We start from the raw sequence: 27779 nt of genomic DNA, 5'->3' as shown, positions 1-27779 counted from the left end.
TGGAACAGGGCTTTGGGCAAAGGCTGGAGGGAAGCGCTGCTGGGAGCAAAGGGCCGGAGGGCCTCGTTCCAGTGGGACTGCATCATGGCCTAGAACTGGCTGAGCATCTCAGCCCACTGAGCCTCCAGGCGCCGGTACCTGGCCTTGCACTCCCTCAGGTCTTCCCTCTGCTTGGAAAGCCTATGCTCGTAGTCCTCAGTGAGTGCTTCTGCTGAGCCTCCTCCTCGGTCAGATCCAGTTTGAACTGAGCAATTTTGCCAACTTTTTCTCATGGTGGCTGCTTAGTTCCAGCAACTGCTTCCTGTTGGGGCCCTAAGGAGCCCTGGCAGGCAGGAAAGGATTGGCTGGGAGGGGAGGGGCAAGTAGAGGCTGGCAAGGCACCCCTTGATGTGACATCGAGTTGGCCATGCCCACACAGTCACATGATCACCTAGCCACACCCACCCACCCAGACGGTCATTAGGCAGATCATATTAGTGGTCCATGGGATTTAAAATTATGAATTTAGTGGTCCTTGAGGTTTGAAAGGTTGGGGACTCCTGTTCTACTCCAACCCCCTGCTCAAGCAGGAGAGCCTACACCAGTGATGGCAAACGTTTTTCTGCTCTGGTGCCAAAAGGGCGTGTGTGCGCCCACACCCATAAAGCAATGCTCTCCCCACCTGTGCATTCATGCACAATCCCCTGCACTCCCCCTGTGCTTCAGTGACGCATGCATGCAGGCCTCACTGAAGCCTACGGACATCTGGTAGGCCCATTGGACCATTTTTTGCCCTCCACAGGTTCAGGAGGCTTTCCTGGGGAGGGTGAAAACGGCCTCCCCCGCCCTCTGGAAGGCCAAAAGCCAGCTGCCCAGTGCATACATGCGTGTTGGAGCTGTCATAGGGCAATGCCTCGCATGCCCTCAGATATGGCTCTGGGTGCCACCTGTGATACTAGTGCCATCGGTTCGCCATCATGGGCCTATACCATTCTGGGCAGCAATTCCTTCAACAATTCCAAAGATGGGCTTTTTATTTGGTACCTGGCCCATTCCCCTTGCTGCTGGCCATTCTCTTCTCTGCAAGTTATGAATGTGAAAACTTAATCAGTGGTTTCCTATTAGGGGATGTGTTGCAGCTTATTGACAAAACATGCAAATCCTAGACTCATGCAGTAACAGAATAATAACAGAGTTGGAAGGGACCCTGCTGGTCTTCTAGTCCAAACCCCTCTGCTCAAGAGTTGAATTCCACAGGTCTTTCTTTTTTACATTTTATTTTTATTTTTATTAAACAAACAACACACACAAAAAATAATCATCTTACATTACATCTTGTAGAAAGTGTGTCAATTGGTTATAATTAGCTTTCGTGCATCTCTTCCATAGTCATTACTTACATTCATATCAAATGTCAAAGTTCTTAATGAGTCTTACTTTCAACATATCATAGTTCTCATTTGACTGAAATTATTTTAGTGTCCTTTCACCTAGAATAATCCATAGTTAAAAAACACAACCACCTAACGGCATTTCATTAATTAATACAGATTCGTCCAATAGCCTTAAACCTTTATAACATATTCTAGACAAAAATTAGTTGACAAAATTTCCACAGGTCTTCAAGTGGCCAAGGTTGGACACCCCGATCTCAATTTGTCTCATCCCCAAACTTCATCTCAATGGATTTTGAGCAGCCCTCCACAAGAGAAAGTTCAGCAATCAGCTAATGAAAATACACCGGGCATGTAGTGCTCTCATATGCTGTTATTGGCAATTTCAAAGGAAGCCTTCCAACCCACAGCGCATTATCTTGGAATGATGGATGAGTCAATGGAGTCAGGCAAGGACATTTACCGCAAGCGCCTCTGACTGGCTGGCCGGCAATAAATCAAACTCTGCAAAGTAAGGAGGGGCACCATAATGATGCAAACCTGCTTGTGCGTGGAGACCTTGAACAGTCACACTTAGACAAATACACAGTTGCACTGCATCTGTCACCTGCAAAGCCATGGGGGTCAAGAGCCCATGTTCAGGTTGCATTTTCTACCCAGGGAGTTTTTCCGCCCCCCCACCACCACCACCTGGTTAGATCGCACAGATGAGCATTTTGCCTTAAGCAGCTCACCAATCCCTTCCTTTATCGCCCCTTTTGCATTCTACTGGCTCCACAGTATAAGTGGGAGGGAGAATCCAATCTTTCCGAGAAGCGATAGATCTTCTACCATGTGCCCTGAATTCAAGGGAAAGATCTAACTTTAATTCTCTGTTAGGCTTTATTTTATCCCCAATGTTCTCCTACAGATTTCAGCTGTCCTCTTGAAATCTGCACAGAGGAGCACATTTTGAGAAGAGCGATGCATTTAAATGCATGTGTATGTGTATGGATGAGCATGTGTGTCAGGGTCCCAAGTAAAACCCCCAACGAAAGAAGACTCCGACGCTTTAATTTCCTCAAAGTTCCATTTTATTAAAGGTGTCATATTGTCACACCTGGGAAAGCCCAGGTTTTCCCCACCCAAATGAAAGTCCAAGCCCCTGCCCAGAACCCACATCAATGGTGGGTTGCAATTTTTTTTACTACTGGTTCAGGTGCACTCCAGCCCACCTGAGCAACACTTCTGCGCATGCACAGAAGCATCCAGGCAGGTGGGTGGGGCCTCCTGCCACCATTACTATCGGTTCGGCTGAACCAGACTGAACCCGGAGCAACCCACCACTGATCCACATGTCCGTCACATGGTCCAATCAATCCCCGTCCCAACTGGAGATGCCTCCCAGTCACACCACTCCAGGTGCAGGGCAAGATGTCCATGACTCTCTGAGAAAGGAATGTTATAATGACTATATATCTCCCATACTCCATATAATCCCTCTTCCCCTTTTCCCACAGCATTGAATGTGGCAGGCCTAAAGGCGCAATGCAAAAAGTGGCTTCCAGCCCTGACAGGCTGCCACCCCCTGATCAGAAGAGTGTGTCCTGTAACAAGATAAACACAGGGGTTTAAAATCAAAACACAAACTACAAGAAGAGATGTCATATTGGCACATCTGAGAAAAGCCGAATCCGAAAGTTTCCAGGTTTTCCCCACACAAAGGAAAGTCCAAGCCCCTGCCTAGCACCCACATGGCCCAATCAGTCCCCATATCAACTGGAGATGCCTCCCAGTCACCCCCTTCCAGGTCCAGGCCAAGTTGTCCTTGACTCTCTGAGAAAGGAATGTCGTTATGACGAGATATCTCCCATACTCCATATAATCTCCCCTCCCATTTTCCCACAGCATTGAATGTGGCAGGCCACAAAAGATGGCATAATGGCCTTACAATAATAGTATTGATTCTAATACGGGCAGCCCCAGAAATGTTGAACCTAACATTGCAAAGTAAGCCGTTGTTAAACAATTTTTTACCTCAGGTTGTGACCTTTTTGGCCACAGGGATTCACTGCAGTTAAATGACTCATGTGGATGGAAGCTAATCAAGGAGAGAAGCAACCTAGAACTAAGGAGAAATTTTGTAAAAGTGAGAACAATCAACCAGTGGAACGGCTTGCCTTCAGAAGTTGTGGGTCCTCCATCACTGGAGGCTTTGAAGAAGAGATTGGACAGCCATTTATCTGAAATGGTACAGGGTCTCCTGCTTGAGCAGAGGGTTGGACTAGAAGACCTCCAAGGTCCCTTCCAACTCTGTTATTCTGAGCCTCAGTCAAGATGACTTCAAGAGGTTCTTTTCTCCTTTCTTACCATCATTGTTGTGATGACCTATTTGTCTGATCTTTGCTTTGATCCCAATCCACCCAATCAACATTTGTAGAGGAGAAGGTAACATGTCTATAGTAATGCCATTAAGGCAGAGGTCCAAGACTCCAAGGATGGAAGGGAGCCAGTTCAATCGACTGGCTAGAAAGTGGGGAGATCTTGTTCATGTCCCTCCTTAGTCATGAAAGCCATCTGGGTGACCTTGGACCCATCCCTTCCTCTCTCAAGTCCAACTCACCTCACAGGGTTGTTGTTGTTGTTGTGGGGAAAATAGGAGGGTGCACATGTGTTGGATATATTCGTCTCCCTGAGTGATTTTTAGAAATAATAAAGATGGGATACAAATAAATAAATAATGAAAGCACAGCTATCTTTTTTTGCTGGTTGAGTGAGAACCATGTTTTTATCCTCTCTCTCTCCTCTCTCTCACTTTCTCCTCCCTCCCTCTTTCTCTTTCTTCTCCCTCCCTCTTTCTCCTCCCTCCCTCTCTCTTTCTCCTCCTTCCTTCCCTCCTTCTCTCCCTGAGTGATTTTTAGAAATAATAAAGATGGGATACAAATAAATAAATAATGAAAGCACAGCTATCTTTTTTTGCTGGTTGAGTGAGAATCGTGTTTTTATCCTCTCTTTCTCCTCCCTCCCTCTTTCTCTTTCTCCTCCCTCCCTCTTTCTCTTTCTCCTCCCTCCCTCTCTCTTTCTCCTCCTCCCCTCCCTCCCTCTCTCCCTGAGTGATTTGTAGAAATAATAAGATGTCTGGGAGATGTCTGAATGGGATAAAATAAGCACCCAAAAATTCTGTGGAGCTTCTACCTAGTCTGAGGGGAAGAGCACCTGGGAAATTTTGAAGATGAAGATTAGAGCAGCATTGAGCCAAACTACAACGTGCCTCACTTCTTGGATATTCTTCTGACCACTTGTCACGGTGGGCAGACAGAGGCACAAGCGATTTCTGGAGACCAGCCATGTGTTCTTGGCAATAGTATTAAAAAGTGCCAGAGCCAACAGTAAGCGTAGAGTACAGGAGAGGCAAATCCAATTTGCTTCCAGGTTATTTTGATTTGGATAGAAACAAGTTTTCCTTGAAGCCAGCAGCTAAGCAGCTATTGTTTATTCGATATCTTACAACCAGATTATAAAACGGCATATAAAAAAGGATTGTTCCATGGAAGTTCTATTTGGAGAATACACTAGAGCAGGGGTGTCAAACTTGATTTCATTGGGGGCCACATCAGAGTTGTGTTTGACCTTGGTGGGCTGGGGTAGGCGTGGCCAGGGTGAGCATGACCAACTCAACGTCACTCATGTTGTGGCTCCTGTGGCCTTCCTGTCCTCTATCATCCTTGGAGTCCATTGAAGCTCACGCCTACTGCTTCAGTGACTCCATCCAGCCACCTCATTCTCTGTTGTCCCCTTCTTCTTCTTTTGCTCTCAGTCTTTCCCAGCATGAGGCTCTTCTCCAGTGAGTCCTTCTTTCTCATTAGGTGGCCAAAGGATTTGAGTTTCCTCTTTAGGATCTGGCCTTCTAAAGAGCAGTCAGGGTTGATCTCCTCTAGGACTGACCAGTTGGATCATTTTGCAGAGTTCAAAGGCCTCCATTCTTTGGCACTCAGCCTTTCTTAGGGTCCAACCTTCACAGCCATACATTGCAACTGGAAAAACCATTAGCCTTGGAAAAACCATATATCAACCACATATGTATATCTCAAGGCTAACAGTACCAATAACATCTAGGATGCATGTAAGGTCTTATCCTGGAGTAGTGAATCCCCATTCCTAAATTTTTGGGGGTGGGGGGAGAATCGCCACAGCATCCCCTTATCACCCAATTTCTCTGCTTAAATTTGGTTGCTCCTATTTTTCTGCTTGGAAACAACTCAAAGTGCAGCGAAATCCCTACTGAATGTTATTTCAGATGCAAGCTTTTTAGAAGACCTTTCCTGGAGATCTAGCAGTTGCAGCTGGGGCTCTTATATGCAAATCTTCCTTTTGAAGCCATGCACGGCTCTCCGATGAATATTTAATCACCTTTAGTCTTTGAATTTTTTTCCTCTGTAATTGGCTCTCTGGTTCTTGTTCCAGTCCCACTTATTCATACTTAGATTTCTCCAGGTGCCCATCTAAAATTTATACTTGTTTGCTTTCTGATCAAAGGTCAGCTAGGGAAGCCTGGATAGGTCTGTCTTTTTTTTTTCTTTCTTCTTTCTTTCTTTCTTTCTTTTTTTCTTTCTTTCTTTCTTTCTATCTTTTTCTTTCTTTCTTTCTTTCTTTCTTTCTTTCTTTCTTTCTTTCTTTCCTTTTGTAGATGCCGGTTTGTCTGTCTGTCTGTCTGTCTGTCTGTCTGTCTGTCTGTCTGTCTGTCTGTCTATCTATCTATCGTCTATCTATCTATCATCTATCTATCTATCTATCTATCTATCTATCTATCTATCTATCTATCTAAGAGGTACTTTTTTTTGTATTACTGCTTCTGCCTCTGAATTATCTTGAAATACCCATAGCCAAGGAAAATCAGCTTTTCAAATTTCCGGCAGGGAATCTTACTTCCATACAATGAGAGCTGTATTTGCAACTCTTTGTTTCATCTCGCTGAATGGCAAATGCTTATCTGCAGTGGAAAATCAGAACCTAGAGCTAATTAATTATCTGCTGCGATCCGAGCCATTTAACATATCGTAATGGGTGGGGGGGGGGGAGAGAAATGTTCTCCAGTGTCTTGGTTTAAATGGTGGAATTGGAAAGACAGTTTCAGTATAAGAACCGCAGCTGCTCGCTTCGGAATACCAAAAATGACATCCATTATCCCCTCCGTGCTTTTAAAACAGCCATTATTCAAATGTGGTTGTGAATTATACATATTAATATTTTGTCCGGAAAAAAAGAAAATTGTTTTTTTAAGAGTATCATTTACATAATTCTTAACAAGTGGCCTAGAAGTGGAGCTCTCACCTCACATCAGGAGGCTGTGAGTTCAACCCTAGGTAGAGGCAGATATTTCTCTCTCTGGGCACAATGAGAATATATCTGCTGAATATCTCCGCATTAGTGACAGGAAGAGCATCCAACCAGTAAACACTCAGTGTCAGGTTTTTGAAAGATGCCCTAATTAATTCATGAGCCTCGAGCCAAGTTTCAAAAGAAAACCCTTTCCTCACCATGGCAACTTGATAACAGACATACAAATGCTTTATAAGTTGACACTAGACTCCATTCAGTTACCCAGACTCCAACCCGCAAGGGATTATGGGGTCATTAAAAGAAGATGATTTGTGTAATTCTTAACCAATTGGTCATGAAGTTGTGCATAGGGAGGGATAACCTGGGATGCTTGAGATCATCTATTAGTTTGGATCAGGTGTCTACAGAAAACTGATGATCTATATATTACTAAAACCTTGTCATATGCAACACAGGTAATCCTTACAAGCACAACTGAGCCCAAAATTTCTGTTCTTAAGTGAAACATTTGTTAAATGATTTCTGCCCCATTTTGCAACCTGTCTTGCCACAGTTGTTAAGTGAATCGTTGCAATTTGTGAATCACCACAGTAACAGGGTTGTTAAGTGAATCTGACTTTTCCATTGACTCAGAAGGTTGCAAAAGGGGAATCACATGACCCCATGACGTTTCAGCCATCATAAATACGAGTCAATTGCCAAGTGTCTGGATTTTGATCGTGTGACTGTGGGAAGGCTGAAATGCTCATAATAGCAATAGCAATAGCAATAGCAATAGCAGATTTTTATATACCGCTTCATAGGGCTTTCAGCCCTCTCTAAGCGGTTTACAGAGTCAGCATATTGCCCCCAACAACAATCTGGGTCCTCATTTTACCCACCTCGAAAGGATGGAAGGCTGAGTCAACCCTGAGCCGGTGAGATTTGAACCGCTGAACTGCTGATCTAGCAGTCAGCTGAAGTGGCCTGCAGTACTGCACTCTACCCACTGCGCCACCTCGGCTCTCATAAGTGTGGGAAACGGTCATAAGTCAATTTTTTCAGTGATGTTGTAACTTTGAATGGTCACTGAATGAACTGTTGTTCATTCAGTATTTGGGTTCTGGAATTTGGTTAACCTTCCACATTTAACCATTGTGCCCAGCTGCTGAAATGGTAACCAAACACATCTTGTAGAGCACGAGTGTCAAACTCAATGGCATCACATGACATATTGCAATGTTTTTTTGCCTTTGTGGAGCTGGGATGGGTGTGGCCTGTGCGTGACACATCTGGCCCATGGGCCGCCAGTTTGACAGGCCTGTTTGTCAGAGTATGAATATTCATAGACTGGAATAGACATGGCAACAGGTCAGCTAATGAGGGCTGTTTGGAAACTGAAACAGTATTTGCTGGAGACAGCTAGGAGCCGGGGCGTGGCTTAGCTCTTTAGCTCTGAGTCTGGGCTGAGCTCAAAAACTAGCCTACATATATAAAATTTTGAATCCTGCTGAATCAGTTACCTGTGCGTGCTTTCTGGATGTAATTGCTGCAACAAACTCTGACACTGTTATAGAGGACGGGTGGCATAGACATTTAATAAATAAATAATTTTTAAAAATAATGATTAAATTTGAATGGCTTGCTTTGTCCTTTCTACAGAGGACACAACTGTTCGATGTGAACAACTGGATCTGCTTCAGGATTGGCTGGCTGATTTCAGAAAATCTACCTCCTCTTCCAGTACAGCCAATCCAGAGGAGCTGGTGGCATTTGATGTGGTCTGTGGTGACCTGAACTTTGACAATTGCTCATCAGGTGAGGCTTTTTCATCTAAAACTCAAAACAACTAACACACCTAAAACCCCAGGGAGCATTGAGTGTGACCCCCCTTGAGAAGTTCCCATTGAGGTTGCAATTTTCAACATAACAGAGGGGGAAACGTTTTAAAGGCATGTTGGCATTTTCCTCAGAATCTCGTTTTGTGGGTTAAATGGAAACTAAAATGGCCCATTCCAGGAAGCTCAAAAAGCCAAAGATGGCTTCTTCCTTGACAACAGTGGAGGATTCTTAGAACATAGATTAATAAAGCTAGAAAGGGACCTTGGAGATCTTCTAATCCAATTCACTGCCCAAGGCAGAAGACCTTGTACTACTCTGGACAAATGACTATCCAGTTTCTTTTTAAAACCCTACAGTGATGGAGCACCCACAACTTCTAGAGGTGAGTCCTTTCACTGCTTAACAGTTAACAATCTCATAAAATTCCTCTTTAGTTCTAGTTTGGATCTCTACTTGATAATCTTCCATCTATCACTCCATCCCGCCCTCTTTAAGAACCACCCTAAATCTAGTTCTTTGAAGAATTAGGTGTCCTACGATGTAACAATTGAACTCAATTGAATCCAAGGTTCTTCTGTACCTGTAGTTCATTTCTTATGAAGTCCTTCTAATTAGTCCTCCATTTCGTCTTCTCCTGTCCTCAAGGTGCTCTTGTTTTACCCCATCCCAGGATATAGGAGATTTCTCTCTTTCCTATGGCCACAAACTCTGTCATTTATAACACAGGGGGACATGTCATTCTGTGAGATTGCATTTTCCTGCCCTATTCATTGATTTGTTGTTGTTAGTTGCAAAGTCATGCCCGACCCATCGCGACCCCATGGACAATGTTCTTCCAGGCCATCCCATGCTCCACCATCCCCCGGAGTCCATTTAAGCTCACGCCGACTGCTTCAGTGACTCTATCCAGCCACCTCATTCTCTGTCATCCCCTTCTTCTTCTGTCCTCCATCTTTCCCAGCATTAGGCTCTTTTCCAGTGAGTCCTTCCTTCTCATTAGGTGGCCAAAGTATTTGAGTTTCATCTTCAGGATCCTTCTAAAGAGCAGTCTGAGTTCATCTCCTGTAGGACTGACTGGTCTGATCGCCTTGCAGTTTAAGGGACTCGCAGGTGTCTTCTCCAGCACCAGAGCTCAAAGGCCTCCATTCTTAGGCACTCAGTCTTTCCTATGGTCCAATTTTCTTATGGTCCAATTTTCTTATGGTCCAATTTTCTTATGGTCCAATTTTCTTATGGTCCAATTTTCTTATGGTCCAATTTTCTTATGGTCCAATTTTCTTATGGTCCAATTTTCTTATGGTCCAATTTTCTTATGGTCCAATTTTCACAGCCATACATTGCAACTGGGAGCTCATTGATACTTGCAGGCAATTAGATCTCCACCCGATAAAAGAATATGTCCAAAATGCAAGTCCTTTTTAGCCAATCCGATTGGCATTACCTTCAATGCATGGGTATATTTTTAGCTTCAGACGAAGTTGGCTATTTCCCCCCTCACTTTCCCCCACTCCTTTGCTAAAGCCTCCCATTTATGAATTGTGTTGCCTTGACAGTAGACAATGATAAATGACATCATTAGCGCTTCTGGAAGAGCTATGTCTGGGCTTCCCTTGAGAGAAGGCAAGGAAACACAGCAAACTTTTTCTCCAGTCGCAGGAAGGAAAAATTATTAAGAGGTGCTATTAGATACCTGCATTTGCACAGGGTTAGATAAATGGTAGATTTGGTGCTAAATAATGCTCGGCAAAGTTAAATGGGAATCAATCCCCTTCTATATCCTGCAAAACAATAAATTAAAATATTGACTGTTTGCAATTGCTCAAAGGTCTTTCTTTCCCTTCTCTTCTGTGATAAACTCTGTCTTGGCAAGATAATTAGACATGCTCAGTCCTAGGGACTAATAATAATTGTAATAATTATTAAACTTGTAGACTGCCTGACTCTTAACAACTCTGGTTGGCTCATAGCAATCCATGAAAGAAATGATCCTTATATCTATTCAACACATACACACACACACACACACACACACACACACACGTACACAGATGACTTACTCTCTGGAAACAGTGAGGGTAAGACACCCCTAACACCCCTCAGTGTGTGTGTGTGTCTGTGTCTGTGTCTGTGTCTGTGTGTCTGTGTGTGTTCCAGCATAACTCTGGAACACCTAGGCCACTGAAATAAATTATATCAATGTGTCAAGTCACAGAACTTTTGACAGTGAGAGTGTGCATTTTGGATTCAGGTTCTTTTAAGATACAGTCTGTTGTGCCTTAAAATGGCTTCTACTATACAGCACAGTGCAGTTGCCATGGTAATGGCTTTGCAGTCCTCCACAAGGGGGCTCCCTCTAATACCGGATTGCGATAAATACATACCCGGGCTATGCCAGGCGAACAGTTAGTTGGCAAGAGTGATGAAATGAGCGCTCTCAATCTACCTCCCTGAAGACTTAGCTGAAGAATTACAGGTACACGTCCACTCCATTTTCTTGGTTAAATTAAATTAAAATGCAAAGCTAAACCATCAATGTAATTGAAACCCAACCATGAAAAATGAGTTAAAAACTATAATAACAAAAAGGCAGGGAGAGTGCATTTAAATTAAACTTAAACATATAGAGCCATTGGCATTGTCTTTTTATCCTCACTGATAAATTCTTACAGGATTATTTACAATCTACCAGTTAGAATAGTTGTGAATGCCAAATTTACCAATCCTCACTTTCTAAAGCATTTTGGAATATGATCAATTTTAGAGCTGAAAAGAGTTCAAAAACAGTAGATCCAAAAAAAATACATCTTGGCGAGTTAGCCTATCTTATCAATTATTGAGAGTAAAAACTAAAGAGGAAAATAATATTTTAAAAAGACAACAGCAAAAAATCTTAAGATTTTGACAAGGAAAGTTATGAAAAGTTTAAAGGGGACAGTATTGATTCAAACATGCTTGGGATAAATACATGTCCATCATCCAACAAAAACTAAAAAAATAACATTATATATATGTGTGTGTGTGTGTGTGTATGTATGTGTATATATGTGTATATATGTGTATATATGTGTATGTATATATGTGTATATGTGTATATGTGTACAAGTGTATATGTGTATATGTGTATATGTGTGTATATATAGATATATAGATATATAGAGATATAGAGATATAGAGATAGAGATATAGATATAGATATAGATATAGATATAGATATAGATATAGATATAGATATAGATATAGATAGATAGATAGATAGATAGATAGATAGATAGAGATAGATAGATAGATAGATAGATAGATAGATAGATAGATAGATAGATAGAGATAGATAGATAGATAGATAGATAGATAGATATAGATATAGATATAGATATAGATATAGATATAGATATAGATATAGATATAGATATAGATATAGATATAGATATAGATATAGATATAGATATAGATATAGATATAGATATAGATATAGATATAGATATAGATATAGATATAGATATAGATATAGATATATATATATATATATATATATATATATATATATATATATATATATATATATATATATATATATATATATATATATATAGTAGTGGCACAAACCAGCAGTGGTAATTCCAGTGGTAATAGGCACACTGGCACACTGGGTGCTATTCCAAAAGCACTGGAATTACATTTAAAACAGTTAAAAATTGACAAAATCACCATCAGTCAAATGCAAAAAGCTTCACTGCTTGGATCCACACGCATATTACGAAAATACGTTACGACATCCTAGGCCCCTGGTTGGGGCCCGACTAGTAATCAATGCTAAATCCAGCAAAACAACTCGCTGCTGTGATACAATTCTGTTGCTTATAATAATAATAGTAATAATAATAGTAGTAGTAGTAATAATAACAACAATAATAGTTGTTGGGGTTTTTGTTGTTGTTGTTGTCTTACTCATCGTGACCCAATGGACAACATTCCTCCAGGCCTTCCTGTCCTCTACCATTCTCTGGAGACCATTTAAGCTCACGTTGACTGCTTCAGTGATTCTATCCAGCCACCTCCTTCTCTGTCGTCCCCTTCTTCTTTTGCCCTCAATCTTTCCCAGCATGAGGCTCTTCTCCAGGGAGTCCTTCCTTCTCATTAGGTGGCCAAAGTCTTTGAGTTTTCTCTTCAGCATCTGGCCTTCTAAAGAGCAGTCAGCGTTGATCTCCTCTAGGACTGACTGGTTGGATCGCCTTGCAGTCCAAGGTACTCGCAGGAGTCTTCTCCAGCACCATGATTAAATAATAATTAATGATTAATTAAATAATGATTAAAAATAACTAATTAAAAAAAAACAAAAAAGTTAACTCAAAGGGCAGACTCGACGAACCGCTAGGACTTTCTCTGCTGGCAGCTTTCTATATTTCTTTGTTTCTATTTCATGAGCTCCACATTTCCATAGGATTCCCCCAACTTAAGGTTTCGAAGCCTTTCTGGATTTTGCAGGAATACCCACAATATACCCTGAAAGGTCCATATTTTTCTGGAATTTGGTCATCAACATTGACTCTGCAACCTCTCTCCCATGGCTTTCCTTGACATGTGATGGATCTCCTTCACTGCCTTTCTTCTGGTTGCAGATGACAAGCTGGAACAGCAGCACTGCTTGTTCACCCGCTACAAGGACCCATGCCGCCAAGGCCCAGGGGAGGACAAATCGTGGGCAATTGGTAAGATGGACAGCTGTGGCCCCGAAGTGAGACAGATGTCCTTTAGCTAGGAGGAGGAGCCTGTTTAAAGGGCCTAGGCCTCCCATTTTTGCTAGCTTGTGCTTTGGTTTTAGCCAAGGTAAGTAAGTTGCCAAGGATAAACATCTGCGATCAGCCACACACTGGTCATCAGGAGATTTGAAGGAGAAATTAAAAAGTTACCAGTTACGGGCACCATAAAGCCTGTGGTAGAAAGTGGCATGAGAACCACTCTCTGTCTTTAAAGATATCGCTGCTTACCCTCCCCACAGATACCAAATTAAAGATAGGGTCAACACACGGCTAGGATTTGCACAACATGTTTAGTCTGAAATCTGGATTAACAAATCATAATTGCAAAGTACAGTGTGTGCTCCCCTCAATAAACCATGATAATTTTGCATGAAAGTGTGTGTCACACAACAAATTAAGTCAATGACTACATTCCCACAGCAAATTACTTTGTCCATCCATCCTCCCATCCATCCATCCATCCAGAATGGAGAATTATTGCCCAACTATGGATCCATCAATCCATCTGGAATGAAGCATTATTCCTCAACAGGGTGTTCTCTTGGACTAAAATTTCCCAGAGGTTTGAGCCAACAATTGTGGGCTTTGTCTGGGGATACAGGATTGGAAAAGCTCAGGAATTCCAGTTTACTTTAAAATACAGGCAAAATCTAATTCAAACTTTTATGATCCCTTTGCTTTGGAATAATAGCAGACTACTGTATATATTCCTTTTTCTCTCAGGAACCTTGTTAGATCCGAAAGGATTATATGATGAAGAAGTGTGCACTCCAGATAACTTACAGAAGTACGTATTATTTTGCTTTCCATCTTATTTCTATCACCAGTACAAATGGGCTGCTCTAACTTAAACACTTCACTTGATATTTTACTTATGTCTCACAGATATTTTTATTGACTTATTTCTTGAATGTTATGTATGCGCTTTACATGGTGGGACTTAAGTCTCACACGACAAAAAAAGGAGATGCAAATTTAAAGCAATAAATCCTCAACATGTGCTTCTTACTCAAAAGTCTTAAAATATAAGCCAAATAAAGGAAAAAGTGTGAAGGGTGTGGTGTTTTAGTAAAACCCTACTGTAGGGTTGAGTAAAAAAGATCCAGCCTTTGTAATGGTTGTCCCTACACCCCCAATTTGTCAGGGGCAAGGAACCAGAGCCAATTGTAAATAGCTGAAGTAATTAACATTATTGTTTATCACCTATGTTACAAGTATCTCACAGGCTGCTTGCCTTCCCTTGGGGATAACCCAATAAGGTTTCATTTCATTTTGTTAGATAGAGCCCAATGTTCAAGTCTGTCAAGATCCTTCTGCATCTTAAGCCTATCTTCTGGGGTATTGGCTACTCTTGCTAGCTTGGTGTCGCCTGCAAATTTGATTAATTCATGTGGTGCTTGGTTTTCGAACCTGGGCTGTCAGTTTTCCAGCTGACAAACTCAGTGTCTTTAACCGCTGAACCATTGTGCCCCCTTTTTAACCAATGGCTACTGGCCCACCAGTGGTCAGTGGAGTTGGCAGCAGAGTCGAAGTAACTGAAAATTCCTAAAAACTGTCCTTGTGGAGGTTGGGGAGGAACATGGGCTAGTCCTGGAGGATGGGGAAGGATCCGATGAGGGCTCTGTGTCAGAGGCAGAGATGGTGGTCTGGCAGGGATCAGGTGCCTACAGAGAGCTAAACAGCAGTGAGGCAGAGGAACAGCTGGAGCCTGTTCCCAGTGTGCACATGCATAGAGCTACCAGAAAAAAATAACAGCTCAGAAATCAGGGTCGATTTGGGAGTAAAGCCACAGGTGGACGGTGAATGGCCCCTCCTATAGGGAATAAAAGAGGAGTGGAAGGGGAGTGGGCTTTTGCGGGAAACCATTCATTCATTCATTTCAGGAGTGTGAAGATCTGTCCGTGAATCTCGGAGACTCTGTGCCTTGCAAGCACTGCGTTTGGAAAATATTTACATGGCAGCTTTCCAAGCTAGATAAGGTCTGTGGTCATAAATTCACCTTTGAAAGACTGTTTACCAGGCCTTTGCTGAATGTGAATGAAATTCACATTCATTTAATAAAAGGGGTTTTTGTGGAGACCAAGACTCTGCTTCGTGCTTTTGGGGAAAGCCTAGGGCAGAACAACAGGATGTTGAGTCTCTCTTGGGATTGGTGGAAGCATTAACAGCTGGCTTGAGACCAGATCCAGGAAGGGAAGGAGAGTCCAAAATTTCCACTAATGAGAAAACAGCAGAGCTGGAACATTTTTGTATCCATCTTGTAATACTTTGAAATGAACCAGAGTGGAATCAGAAATAACTCAACTCTGGAAAAGATATAATTGCATGCACAAAATTAGATGCACAACTGGCCCTGAAGGAGCACAAAAGAGTGGGCGTGTAGATGTTGCCCTTAGTCATTCAAAATCTTAGTTCATTTTGAAAACCTTTAGTAACTGACATATTGCAACCCTGACATTATATCATCATTAAAACACACACACAGAGAGAGAAATAATTACATCTCTGAAATGGCTAATGTCATGGGCCAACTAGATTAGGCTTAAAACAGAGCCACACGGAAATTGTTCAATAATAAAATTTGGCAAAGGCATAAAAAACTAATTTATCACCCAGTTAATACTGGCACGAGTACATCTGGAAACTGAACAGTAAATTAGACTTCTGTTAGCTCTCCAGCACTAACCTCAGAAAACCTATTAATAAAGTTAAGGAGGCCACAGTTTTAAAAAGACATCACTGAGAATAATCTAGATTTACTTCTTTAGGGAAAAAAAAGGATCAATAAGCACCTTTGCTTCTGCAGTATATGCCTCTCTCATTGCTTTCATGATTAAGGAAGTCTTTGACAATTTTTAGGTCCATAAGAGTCTCCCCAAAGCTGTGTGATGACACCAGGATGGCAGCACAGGTGTTTTTTAAAAGTTTTTTTTAATTGAACACAAATTAAAATATTGAGCACAGTGTAACTATCCCGGCAAGATCAATGCCATATATACTAAGATATAAAGTTACACATTATAACCGCCATGCTTTTTAACCTTTGATCTATTCCGTATTTATAAATATAAAAATATCATATTTCCAACCATATTGCTTTGTTCTTATCTTATATATTTTCACTATTGTAGTTTCATGCATAATTCTAATCTCCATTCTATAAATCTTAATCATTGCTTATTTTGGGTCTTTCGTGTTTTGTTCCAACCATCGATAAAATTTGTGCCAGATCCTATAATATTCTGATTCCTCTTTATTTTTCAATTCCCACGTTGATTTATCCATTTCAGGCACAAGTCAGAATTTTCCTAATTATTTCCCCTTCTTGAGGAATTTCCCTGTTTTCCCAGTTTTGGGCAAAGACCATTCTTGCTACCGTAATAATATGTATTGTTAAATAAATTACCCCCTTGTTATATTTATTGTTTATGATTCCCAATAGAAATAGTTCTGGTGTTAATTCTATTTCCTCTTCAGTTATCTCCATCAGCCACCTTTGAATTTTCATAACACCAAATGTGTTATGAAGTCAACAACAACAATTTATTATTACAGTCTTAGTCCAGCAACCCTGTTATGAAGTCATCACATTACCTTGTTGCATCATTTGCACAATGAACTTATTTTTATAAGAATTTTATTAGCTTATAGTGTTGCCTACAAAGAAAACATGAAAGTAAATAATAGGAAAAATAGAGAAGGAAAAAGGGAAGAGAAACAACAGGGGGGAGAAGGAAGGAAAAGAAAGAAAAGGCATTGACTTCCGACTCCCTTCGGTGCAGTAGAATAAGGCATTAACATCAAACTTCAACTTTTACCTAATAGTGATATTCATCAGGTTCTGACCAGTTCTGGAGAATCGGTAGCAGAAATTTTGAGTAGTTAGGAGAAGCGGTACATACCACCTGTGACTAGCTCTGCCCCCATCTATTCTCTGCCTCCTGAGTCCCAGATGATCAGGAGGAAATGAGGATTTTGCAGTATCCTTTCTCTGCCAGGCCTGCCAAGCCACGCCTACCAAGCCATGCCCACCAAGCCACGTCCACAGAACCGGTAGTAAAAAATGTTGAATCCCACCACAGATCAGCACCACAATTCAGTGAACGTTCAGTGAACGTTCAAGAATCTAGTCAACTAATGGTCAGCACTAAACTGGCGCTAAATAAGAGTCAGCAGAATTCAAGAGGAGCAGGACTTAGACCGTTTATGAGAATGTGAGGATTCCAGGCTGATTCCCATCTTGACTCCACCCTAGGTTCTGCCTGTCCTCCTTCTACATGTATAAACTGTGGAACAGAAAGAGAGTTGATAGAGAAATGGTTGCAACATGTAAGAGTGCTTAGAAAGTTGGGGGTTTAGAAAATGTCTTCTGATGTAAGATATGCTGTAAGACAAATTCTTACAATGAGCCTAACTCCATCTATTTCTCAGCTTTTTTTTTAATTTCCCATTACGAAGTGTCTATAATTGGCTGGTCTTTCAAGAGAGGTCGATTCCATCACCACCAAAATTATTCATTGACTCAAGCAATGAAAATTTCATTCTTTCACATACCGCTCTGAGCAGAAGAGTAGTCTGCCAAGAGTACTACTGAAGACAACTAATTAGACAATGGTTTAGTCTGAACCATCTTTGTATCAAAATAAACTTCCTACTGGGCAATTAAAAATGCCCATCTGTGAACCATTGCAAATTACTGATTCCACGAAACTTAAATTAACCAGAAATGGCAAGCAGGCATTAATATATTAGGCCTCTAGAGATAAACGTCAGAAGATGTTAAGAGGAGATTTTGCGTTTAAAAGCACTGATAATGAATGAGTAATAGGAATAAATGGCAGCAATTATTTTTATGTATTTCTAACTTTCTAGAAAAGGAGCTGCAGACTTTCAAATGTTACAGAGGTTTGCTTCTAAGAGGTGGGGAATTTTTTTTCTCATTTTTCAGAGTATAATTGACCATTTGGCTCCCAACAATGTCAAGCATATTTCTTCAGGAATAATCTTATCATCAACTCTACATCTTCACCAGGCTGTAAATCATCTCATCCCTTGAAAACTATAATGCACATACCCAACTGGTAGCACTATGGGTAGCCCACTTGAGGCAGATACCTTCAAGTTAGGTCTGATACTTGATGAGCACATAGAGAAATGCCCACCAGCTCTGCTTGCTTCCAGTAAAGGCCATCACTTTCCCAAGAAAATTGCACTATTTTTTCCTGTCCTTTGCTTGTTATTTAAAGGAGACGGGGGAGGGGGAGGGGAGAGGGAGAGAGGGAGAGAGAGATGAGATCCTGATATTGGGAAATGTGGAAGGCAAAAGAAGACAGGGAGGATGAGACAGATAGTGTCATTGATGCAATGAATATGAATTTGGCAGACAGTGGAGGCACAGCTTGGATGCTTGCTCATAGGGTGGTGAAGATTCAAATCCAGCTGAACTACTAGATATAGATATGGATAGATGATAGATAGATAGATAGATAGATAGATAGATAGATAGATAGATAGATAGATAGATAGATAGATAGCTATGATAGCTAGATAGACAGACAGACAGAGATAGAGATGATAGAGATAGATAGATTTAGATAGAGATACACGTACATAGTAATAAAGATAAAGATAAACAATACTTTAGTCATAGAATGGCATAAGGGAATGGCCTTGGGAGACAGGAGGAAGGAACAGGAGTGTACACAATATCTCAGAAGGAAACCTTCCCTAGTAGTCTTGAACTGCTAAGGTGAATGAAGAAGGATAGACTTGCAGCCTTCCAAGATTCTGTGAATGTAACCCTACACTAAAGACAGAGTTAGCACCAGTGGTGAAATTCAATTGTTTTTACTACCGGTTCTGTGGGCGTGGCTTGGTGGGTGTGGCAGGGGAAGGATACTGCAAAATCTCCATTCCCACCTCACTCTGAGGGCAGCCAGATGTGGTATTTGCCAGTTCTCCAAACTACTCAAAATTTCCGCTACCAGTTCTCCAGAACCTGTCAAAACCTGCTGAATTTCACCCCTGGTTAGCACTTCTGAGTGTTCTTTTTGTCTGGACTATCTTGCAAGGTTGACAAAATCGCACTGTTGCAACTACCAATTGACTTTTTGCCCATACCCTGTAGATGCTCCTGACTTCAAGAGAGCCGTCTGTCTTGATTTGCCTTAGAATTGATAGGTTGATTCTCCTTTCAGGCCCCTGAATTCTTAGTGGCAATCTCCAAATGTTAAATTCTCTCTTCTCTCTTGCTCTCTCTCTTTTATGCAATATCCAGTTTTAAGAGCTGTGTTTTAGGACCGGAAAGAGTCCAGTTTTAACTATTCTGATCACTTGTTGTCCCTGAAATATCCTTGTCCCTCTTCTTCATCGTGTCTACTTTCCCAAAGTTTTTCTCCTTAGGGGGGTAGCTTTTCTTCTCCAGCACATTGTACGTCTTTTTCTATTCTTGAATCTGAGAAAACAAAATGATCAATCACCCTCTCTTGTCAACTGCCAGTTCATTAGCATGCCCGTTGACCTCACTTTGGTTTTTAATATTTCAAGTTTTTCCACTCTCCGCTCTTACTTTCTTTAAATGGTTTTTTCCCCCTCAATTTTTACCTTCGCCTAACAGGTTGGTGTAGCCTGCGCATCTCAGACGGATACTGTTTCAGTCACCTCTTTTGATTTCAGCCCTCTTTTATTGCAATCCTGTCTTTTCATTCTAATTCCCTTACAGGTAGTCCTCAAATAACAACTGTCATAGGTTCCAGAATGATGGTTTATAAAGTTGTGATGGTCATTAAATTTGTCACCAGATAAAACACACACATTTTTGGGCCACTTTTGCTTAATGACCATTACAAAAAAACCCATCAAAAATCAGATTGGTCATACTACTGAACCATTTTACAACTGTAATTTGGCAGTTTATATTATGGTCGTATGTCGAGGACTACCTGTGTTTGAGAGTTGGTCATATTTCTCTTTCTAGTGAAGTCAGTTTCTGGGTGTTATCTGCTTATTTTATTTTATTTTTTTCTCCCCATGTTATGTATTTATTTGAAAAATGTTTATAACCAAGCTCATTTCTAGTACATCTTATGGCAGGAGATGGAGGAGGATAAGGAGGAAGAAGGGGGGGAGGAGATGAGGGAAGGAGGAGAAGGAGATGTGGGGAGGAGGAGAAGGAATGGAAGAGGAGGAGGAGGAGGAGGAAGACGGGAAGATGTACAAGTAGCGTGAGACTGAATACAAATTTCCAAGTAACCTCAGGTTAATCCTACATATGAAAGCATCTTCAAAACTTCAAAACATTATTAAGTCAATGTGCACAACTAACAATAGTAGAATATGAATCACAGAATGACATGAAGAATTGGCAAAAACTACCTAAGGATGCTGTGCCCTTATTTAGTGAATCCAATAAACTCTTAGGTATTAAAGATTTAGGGGGTGACAAGATAACTGCTGCCACAGACAGGAGGGGGTCAACTTACAAGCACCAGAGGGCAGGACAAGAAGTAACAGGTGAAAGTTTATCAAAGAGAGATCCAACCTAAAACTAAGGAGAAATTTCCTGATCATGAGAACAATTAATCAGTGAATTGACTTTCCTCCAAAAGTTGTGGTGCTCCATCACTGGAGGTTTTCAAGAAGAGATTGGACAATCATTTGTCAGGAATCTTATAGGGGCTCCTGCTCAGGGGGTTGGACTAGAAGATCTCCAAGGTCTTTTCCAAACTTGTTATTTTGTATTCCAATTTCTAATGTCTTTGGCCAAACTGAGGACACCTTACTATGATAGTGGCTTTAACTTACATGATTTTCAACTATATATTAGGCTTTTATTGTAATGTCTATAATTTGGAAAGAGGGAGTTTTATCATTGTTCTTCTCTTTGGGCCCATTTGGATGGCAAGTGTGTCATACCTTGGAGATATTGGCAGTTTTTAAGGTCCAGACATATTAAGATCATGTTTTTAAAAAAAACAGATTGCCTATTCTAGTCTTGAATAGAGTAATAACTCTCAGCAGGTGATAACACCTTCCATGTGGAAGACTGTCCTCTAAATATAGAATAGAATAGAGTAGAATTCTTTGTTGGCCAAGTGTGATTGGACACACAAGGAATTTGTCTTTGGTGCATAAGCTCTCAGTGTACACAAAAAGACAAGATACATATGGAAGGAAAATGGCAAACTTTTACAAGTAGCTTTGAAAGGAAAGCTGCAGTCAAACAAAAGCCACAAGGAAGTCTCATCCCTGATGGTGCCTGCACTGAAATCAAAGTTTCTTATTTTACAAGGACGCTTGCAATGGGAATTTGCAAGGTGAGAAGTGTAATTTGAAATCACCAAAGTGGAAACAAAGCACATTCAATTAGATCCTTTAGGATTAAGTGGATTTGAAGTGGATTAGAACTATGTAGGACATGAGCCTATAGGAAGGAATGAAGTGGCAATGACAGTCAAAAAGGACACCATTAAATATACGGTTGGCTATAACCAATGACACCAGGACCTTATTTATATATGGAGATGTATATAAAAATATATGAATATCCAGGCATCAGACTTCATATGTGTGTGTATCTGTCTGTCTGTCTGTCATTCAGTCAGTCTGTCTGTACAAGTGTGTGTGTGGGTGTGTGTTCACCATACTGCAGATTAGGACTCCCAAATTCTTATAGAATAGAATAGAATTCTTTATTAGCCAAGTGTGATTAGACAAACAAGGAATTTGTCTTTGGTGCAGATGCTCTCAGTGTACATAAGGAGAATAAAATACATTCATCAAAAATAAAAAGATGCAACACTTATCAGTGATAGTCAAGGTTACTAATAATCTATCAAATCATACTAGGAAACAAATAAAACAATATAAATTGAAAGATACAAGCAACATGGTTATAGTCATATGTGGGAAGAGATAGGTACTAGGAAGAAGAGAAGAACAATAGTAATACTGAGTAGCTAATTTGACAGTGTTGTGGGGATTAGTTGTTTAGCAGAGTGATGGCATTCAGGAAAAAAACTATCCATATGTCTATTGTTCTGGTGTGAAGTGCCCTATAGCATCGTTTTGAGGGTAGAAATTGAAACGATGTCCAGGATGCGAGGGGTCTGTAGATATTTTCACGGCCCTCTTTTTGACTCGTGCAGTGGACAGGTCCTCAATGAAAGGCAGGTTGGTAGCCATTGTTTTTTCTGCAGTTCTAATTATCCTCTGAAATCTGTTTCTGTCTTGTTGGGTTGCAGAGCCAAACCAGACAGTTATGGAGGTGCAGATGACAGACTAAATCATTCCTCTGTAGAACTGAATCAGCAGCTCTTTGGGCAGTTTGAGCTTTCTGAGTTGGTGCAGAAAGAACATTATTTGTTGTGTTTTTTTGATGACATTTTTGATGTTAGGTGTCCATTTTAAGTCTTGAGATATCATAGAATCTAGACACTGGAAGGTCTCTACCATTGATACTGTGTCTAGTATTGTAAGAGGCGGTAGTATGGGAGGGTTTCTTCTAAATTCCACCACCATTTCTACAGTTTTGAGTGTATTTAGTTCAAGATTGTTCTGGTTGCACCATGAGGCTAGTTGTTCAACCTCCCTTCTGTATGCAGATTCATTGTTGTCTTGAATGAGACCAATCACTGTTGTATCATATGCAAACTTCACTATCTTTTGAGATGCAGTCATTGGTGTATAGAATGAGCTTGGTCAACTAACAGTTTTACAATGGGCATTGGGCATTGGGTCAAGTAGACTGGCTAGGAACCATTTACTTATTTCATTTAAAAAAAATCAATTCACACAGCTGTCTATTTTGCAGCTCTATTTTCCATGAAGACAGAGCAGCTAGCCGATCAAGTGTTAGCTCTCCCTGCTCCAACCAGGCAATGTGACCCCAACATGCCTCTAGAGTCCTCCTTTCAATTGTGTTTTGTTTAAATTGAGCGGAAAATAAATGGAAAGCTGAGCTGCTGTCAAGGGCCAGCAAGTAGCATCTTCTTTATTCCAGCGTGTTCACCAGCTCAAAAAAGAGGTTGCCTGCTCCCATCTCTGCCCCTGACCCTCCAAAATAGCAGGGAGCATTGGCAAAAGTGTAGCTGCTGTAATTGTAATATTGTAAAAGCTGCTGCTGCTCAGAGTGCATCTACTTGCTACGACACAAAAAGGATGCTGCACCCTAGAAAGAGTGCAGAGAAAAGCAACAAAGGGCCTGGGTGCTACATGGTAGACAATGGTTAAGGGAGCTAAGTGTGTTTATCTTAACAAAGAGAAAGGCTGGGGTGGGGGACATGATAACTGTCTTCCAGTATTTGAGGGGCTCTCACAGAGAAGTTGGCTTATTCTCCAGAGCCCCAGAGGACAGGACCAGGAGTAAGAAGGTTTCAAAGAGAAAACCAAGTGAAAAGTAAGGAGAAATTTCCTGACAGTGAGAACAAGAAATCAATAGAACCGCTTGCTTCCTGGAGTTGTGGGTGCTCCATTACTGGAGTTTTCAAAAATAGACCAGACAACCATTTAACTGGGATGGTATAATAAAGTATCCTGCCTGAAGCACGGGGTTGGACTAGAAGACCTCCAAAACCCCTTCCAGCTCTATGATTCTATGATTCAACCATACCATTCAACTATGATTCTGTGATTGATTCTATGACTAATTCTATAATTGGTTCTATGAGTCTGTGATTTTATGATTGATTCTATGATTTTATGATTGATTCTATGACTGATTCTATGATTGGTTTTATGACTGGTTCTATGATTCTATGATTGATATTCCGATTGATTCTGATTGATCTTATGATTCTATGACTTTCTATGATTGATTCTATGATGCTATGCTTGATTCTGATTGATTCTATGATTGATTCTATTGACTAGTTCTATGATTCTATGCTTGATTCTATGACTGGTTCTATGATTCTATGATTAATTCTGATTGATGCTATGATTCTATGACTGATTCTATAATTGATTCTATGAGTATGATTCTATGATTCTATGCTTGATTCTATGATTGATATTATGATTGATTCTGACTGATTCTATGATTCTATGACTGGTTCTATGATTCTATGATTGATATTATGGTTGATTCTGATTGATTCTATGATTCTATGCTTGATTCTATGATTCTATGCTTGATTCTATGATTCTATGACTGATTCTATGATTGATTCTGATTGATTATGATGCTATGATTGATACTATGCTTGATTCTATGATTCTATGATTGATTCTATGACTGGTTCTATGATTCTGATTGATTCTATGATTAATTCTGATTGATTCTATGATTCTATGACTGATTCTATAATTGATTCTATGAGTATGATTCTATGATTGAGTCGATGATTGATCCTATAAGTCTGTGATTCTATGATTCAATGATTCTTTCAATGATTCCATTGTGACTTTGTCCAAACAAGGGTTGCTGCACGAACATCCTTCCCAATCAATGAGTGATTTTCATTCCCCTTCTTAAAAGCTTCTTGCCCTTCCGTGTAATGGGAAGCTGCTTGCTTTAGGAGCAAAACTGTGGCGGATGAGATTGAGCTAGAACTGAGCTGATTTAAAACCACCTGTGTCTTTGCAAACCAGGACGATGGAAAGCGAAGACGGACGGAAGGCCTTCCTTGTCTTTCCCACAAGTAAGAGCCAGGCCTCGAGCCAAAAAGGGAGGAAGGGGGCTCTGAAAGGCAACGGGAGGAGGATTGACTACCTGCTCTACAGCAAGGAAGGACTCTACCTGGAGTGGAAAACAGTAAGCTACTTTTAATGCCATTTAAAGCTAAAAATTTCAGATCCGCTGTAAGGAAAAGTATTCCATAATACACGTCTCTTCCCAGCAGGGACACCATGTAAGAAATTTGCATTCTAATAGCTCCACAGTATAAGTGGGAGGGAGAATCCAATCTTTCCGAAGCGATAGATCTTGCACGATGTGCCCTGAATTCAAGGAAAGATCTAACTTTAATTCTCAGTTAGGCTTTATTTCATCCCCAATGTTCTCCTGCAGATTTCAGCTGTCCTCTTGAAATCTGCACAGAGGAGCACATTTTGAGAAGAGCGATGCATTTAAATGCATGTGTATGTGTATGGATGAGCATGTGTGTCAGGGTCCCAAGTAAAACCCCCAACGAAAGAAGACTCCGATGCTTGAGTTTCCTCAAAGTTCCATTTTATTAGAGATGTCATATTGGCACATCTGGGAAAACCTGAATCTGAAAGTTTCCAGGAAAGGAAAATCCAAGCCCCTGTCCAGCACCCACATGGCCCAATCAGTTCCATGCCTCCCAGTCACACCACTCCAGGTGCAGGGCACGATGTCCTTGACTCTCTGAGAAAGGAATGTTATTATGATTATATATCTCCCATACTCCATATAATCCCTCCTCCACTTTTCCCACAGCATTGAATGTGGCAGGCCTAAAGGCTCAATGCAAAAGGTGGCTTCCAGGCCTGACAGGCTGCCACCCCCTGATCAGAAGAGCATGTCCTGTAACAAGATAAACACAGGGGTTTAAAATCAAAACCCTAACTACAAGAAGCGATATCATGTTGGCACATCTGGGAAAACCCAAATCTGAAAGTTTCCAGGTTTTCCCCACCAATACCAAAGTTCAAGTCCCTTCTCAGCACCCACATGTCCGTCACATGGCCCAATCAGGCACCATCCCAACTGGAGATGCCTCCCAGTCACACCCCTCAAGGTGCAGGGCAGAATGTCCTTGACTCTCTGAGAAAGAAATGTTATTTTGACTATATATCTCTCCCATACGCCATTTTCCCACAGCATTAAATGTGGCAGGCCTGAAGGCCCAATGCAAAAGATGGCTTCCAGGCCTGACAGGGTGTATATGTGTGAGTATATTGCTATAAAGCAGGTATATATAGCATATTCTGAATTCCAGAATCTAGGGACAAATATGAATGTGAATAGTTTTGGAAGCATCCGTGTACTTCTGTATAAAGCAAGTTAATTGATGTTATCGTTGTTTCATTCTCTTTTTCCTTTCTTCAGACCCCATCTCCCCCTCCCCCTTCTTCACTAAACTGTTGGGCAGATGAGTTGGGACCTATATTTGTGGTTCTTGAAGCTTTGGAAGAGAAATTCAATGCAAATGTCCCTGGCGTTGTCTGACCTTGGTGGTTTTCTTGCATATGCATTTCATTACCCAACTAGGTAACCCCATCAGTGCTAGAAGGGGGATTGGCTTGCTCTCTTTTTTATATACAGTAGCTTGCCCTGGCAGTGCTGGTGGTAGTTCTTTTTATTTCACGTTTGATTGTCTGAGTTTTCTGTTTTGTATTTTACCTTTTATGATAAAAGAAAATGAATATACTTTTTTTAAAAAAAATGCTTGTCTGAATTGGTAGTTTCTTCTACAACTGATGATGTTACTTAGTTGGGTTGAAAGATTTCAGCAAGAAAACAACAGTTCAGAGAACACAAGGACCCCACAGTCCTTCTTCTCCCCTCCCTCTCCTTCCCCTCCTCCTCTGGCTGTTCCCCCAACAAACCCCACTCTCTTCTAGCACTGATTATATTTCTTGCTTTGGTAATGAAACGTCTGCAAGAAAACAACCAAGCTCAGAGAGCACTGAGGACTCCCCCGCACCAGTTGAACCCCGAGCTATAAATATTCTCTTCTAAATCCAATATAATTAAACCCCTTGATGGCTTGCAGCATCAATTTTGTTTAATACAAAAAAATTGCCTTGCGCCGTCCGATAATGAGGAAGCCAATTTGCAGGCTCCCCTTTCAGCCGGACGTCATTCAGGAGCTGGTGAGACTCAACAGGAGAGGAGCCTCACAGCTCCTGAAGATTGCGAAGACCTTCGCTTGCTCTTTCTTTTAAAAAAATAAATAAACCCCACTTCTTTTGTCATCCCCTTTGCAGGAAGTAGAAGAATTCAGTTTTATCACCCAGTTGGCAGGACTGACGGATCATCTTCCCGTTGCCATGCGCCTGGTGGTTTCCACGGGGGAAGAAGACTCTTAAAGGAAGGAAGGAAGGAAGGAAAAGTTTGTCACATTTTCCTCCAGAGCTTAGCAGAGGGAACTTCCACAGTTGTGACCAAGACACAAGAGTGGTTCTTTTCTGGTGCCCCACCCCCCATGCCTCTTAAACCCCCTCAGGACGGACCAGGCTGGTTTCCCATTGATCTTTTCTACGTTCAAAACCCACTTTGGAGGCTGTTGGAAAAGGAAACACAGAGAGGCGGATGTGAACATTTGTGGGGAGTTCGATGAGACGAAAGGCGACTCAATTGACAAGTGTCACATGTTGCCCCAGCAACCAGGCAGGCCTATATTTCTATACTTTCACTGTGGACTTAAAGAAACCGAGACAGACATCCCAATTCCTTTCAATCAGTGCCATTCTTACTTAACCTACGTACACCCACATCCGCACATATGCCCACCTACATATATATCTATATATAGAGGTAGAAATATATATAGGTATATACGGATATATAGCACAATTTAGGTTATAATTGGTCTGTGTTTGT

The 27779-nt window shown here is 41.1% G+C and overlaps 1 protein-coding gene across 1 annotated transcript in view; it reads left to right on the top strand.

The window, feature by feature from the left end:
- SMPD3 (sphingomyelin phosphodiesterase 3) overlaps window positions 1–27401 on the top strand; it is a 191279-nt gene extending 163878 nt beyond the window's left edge. Inside the window, exons 5-9 of the mRNA XM_087728656.1 lie at window positions 8334–8489; window positions 13130–13219; window positions 13994–14057; window positions 24860–25022; window positions 27164–27401. Coding sequence (XP_087584782.1) covers window positions 8334–8489; window positions 13130–13219; window positions 13994–14057; window positions 24860–25022; window positions 27164–27265 — 575 coding nt within the window. The 3' untranslated portion in view covers window positions 27266–27401. The remainder of the gene's footprint in view (window positions 1–8333; window positions 8490–13129; window positions 13220–13993; window positions 14058–24859; window positions 25023–27163) is intronic.
- The last annotated feature ends 378 nt before the right edge of the window (window positions 27402–27779 follow it).

The sequence above is a fragment of the Thamnophis sirtalis genome, unplaced genomic scaffold (genome assembly GCF_051295495.1).
Source record: "Thamnophis sirtalis isolate CommonGarterSnake01/CBP01778 unplaced genomic scaffold, rThaSir2_p1.2 scaffold_14, whole genome shotgun sequence".
NCBI classification, from domain to species: Eukaryota; Metazoa; Chordata; class Lepidosauria; order Squamata; family Natricidae; genus Thamnophis; species Thamnophis sirtalis.
This window is presented reverse-complemented; position numbering and strand designations above follow the sequence as displayed.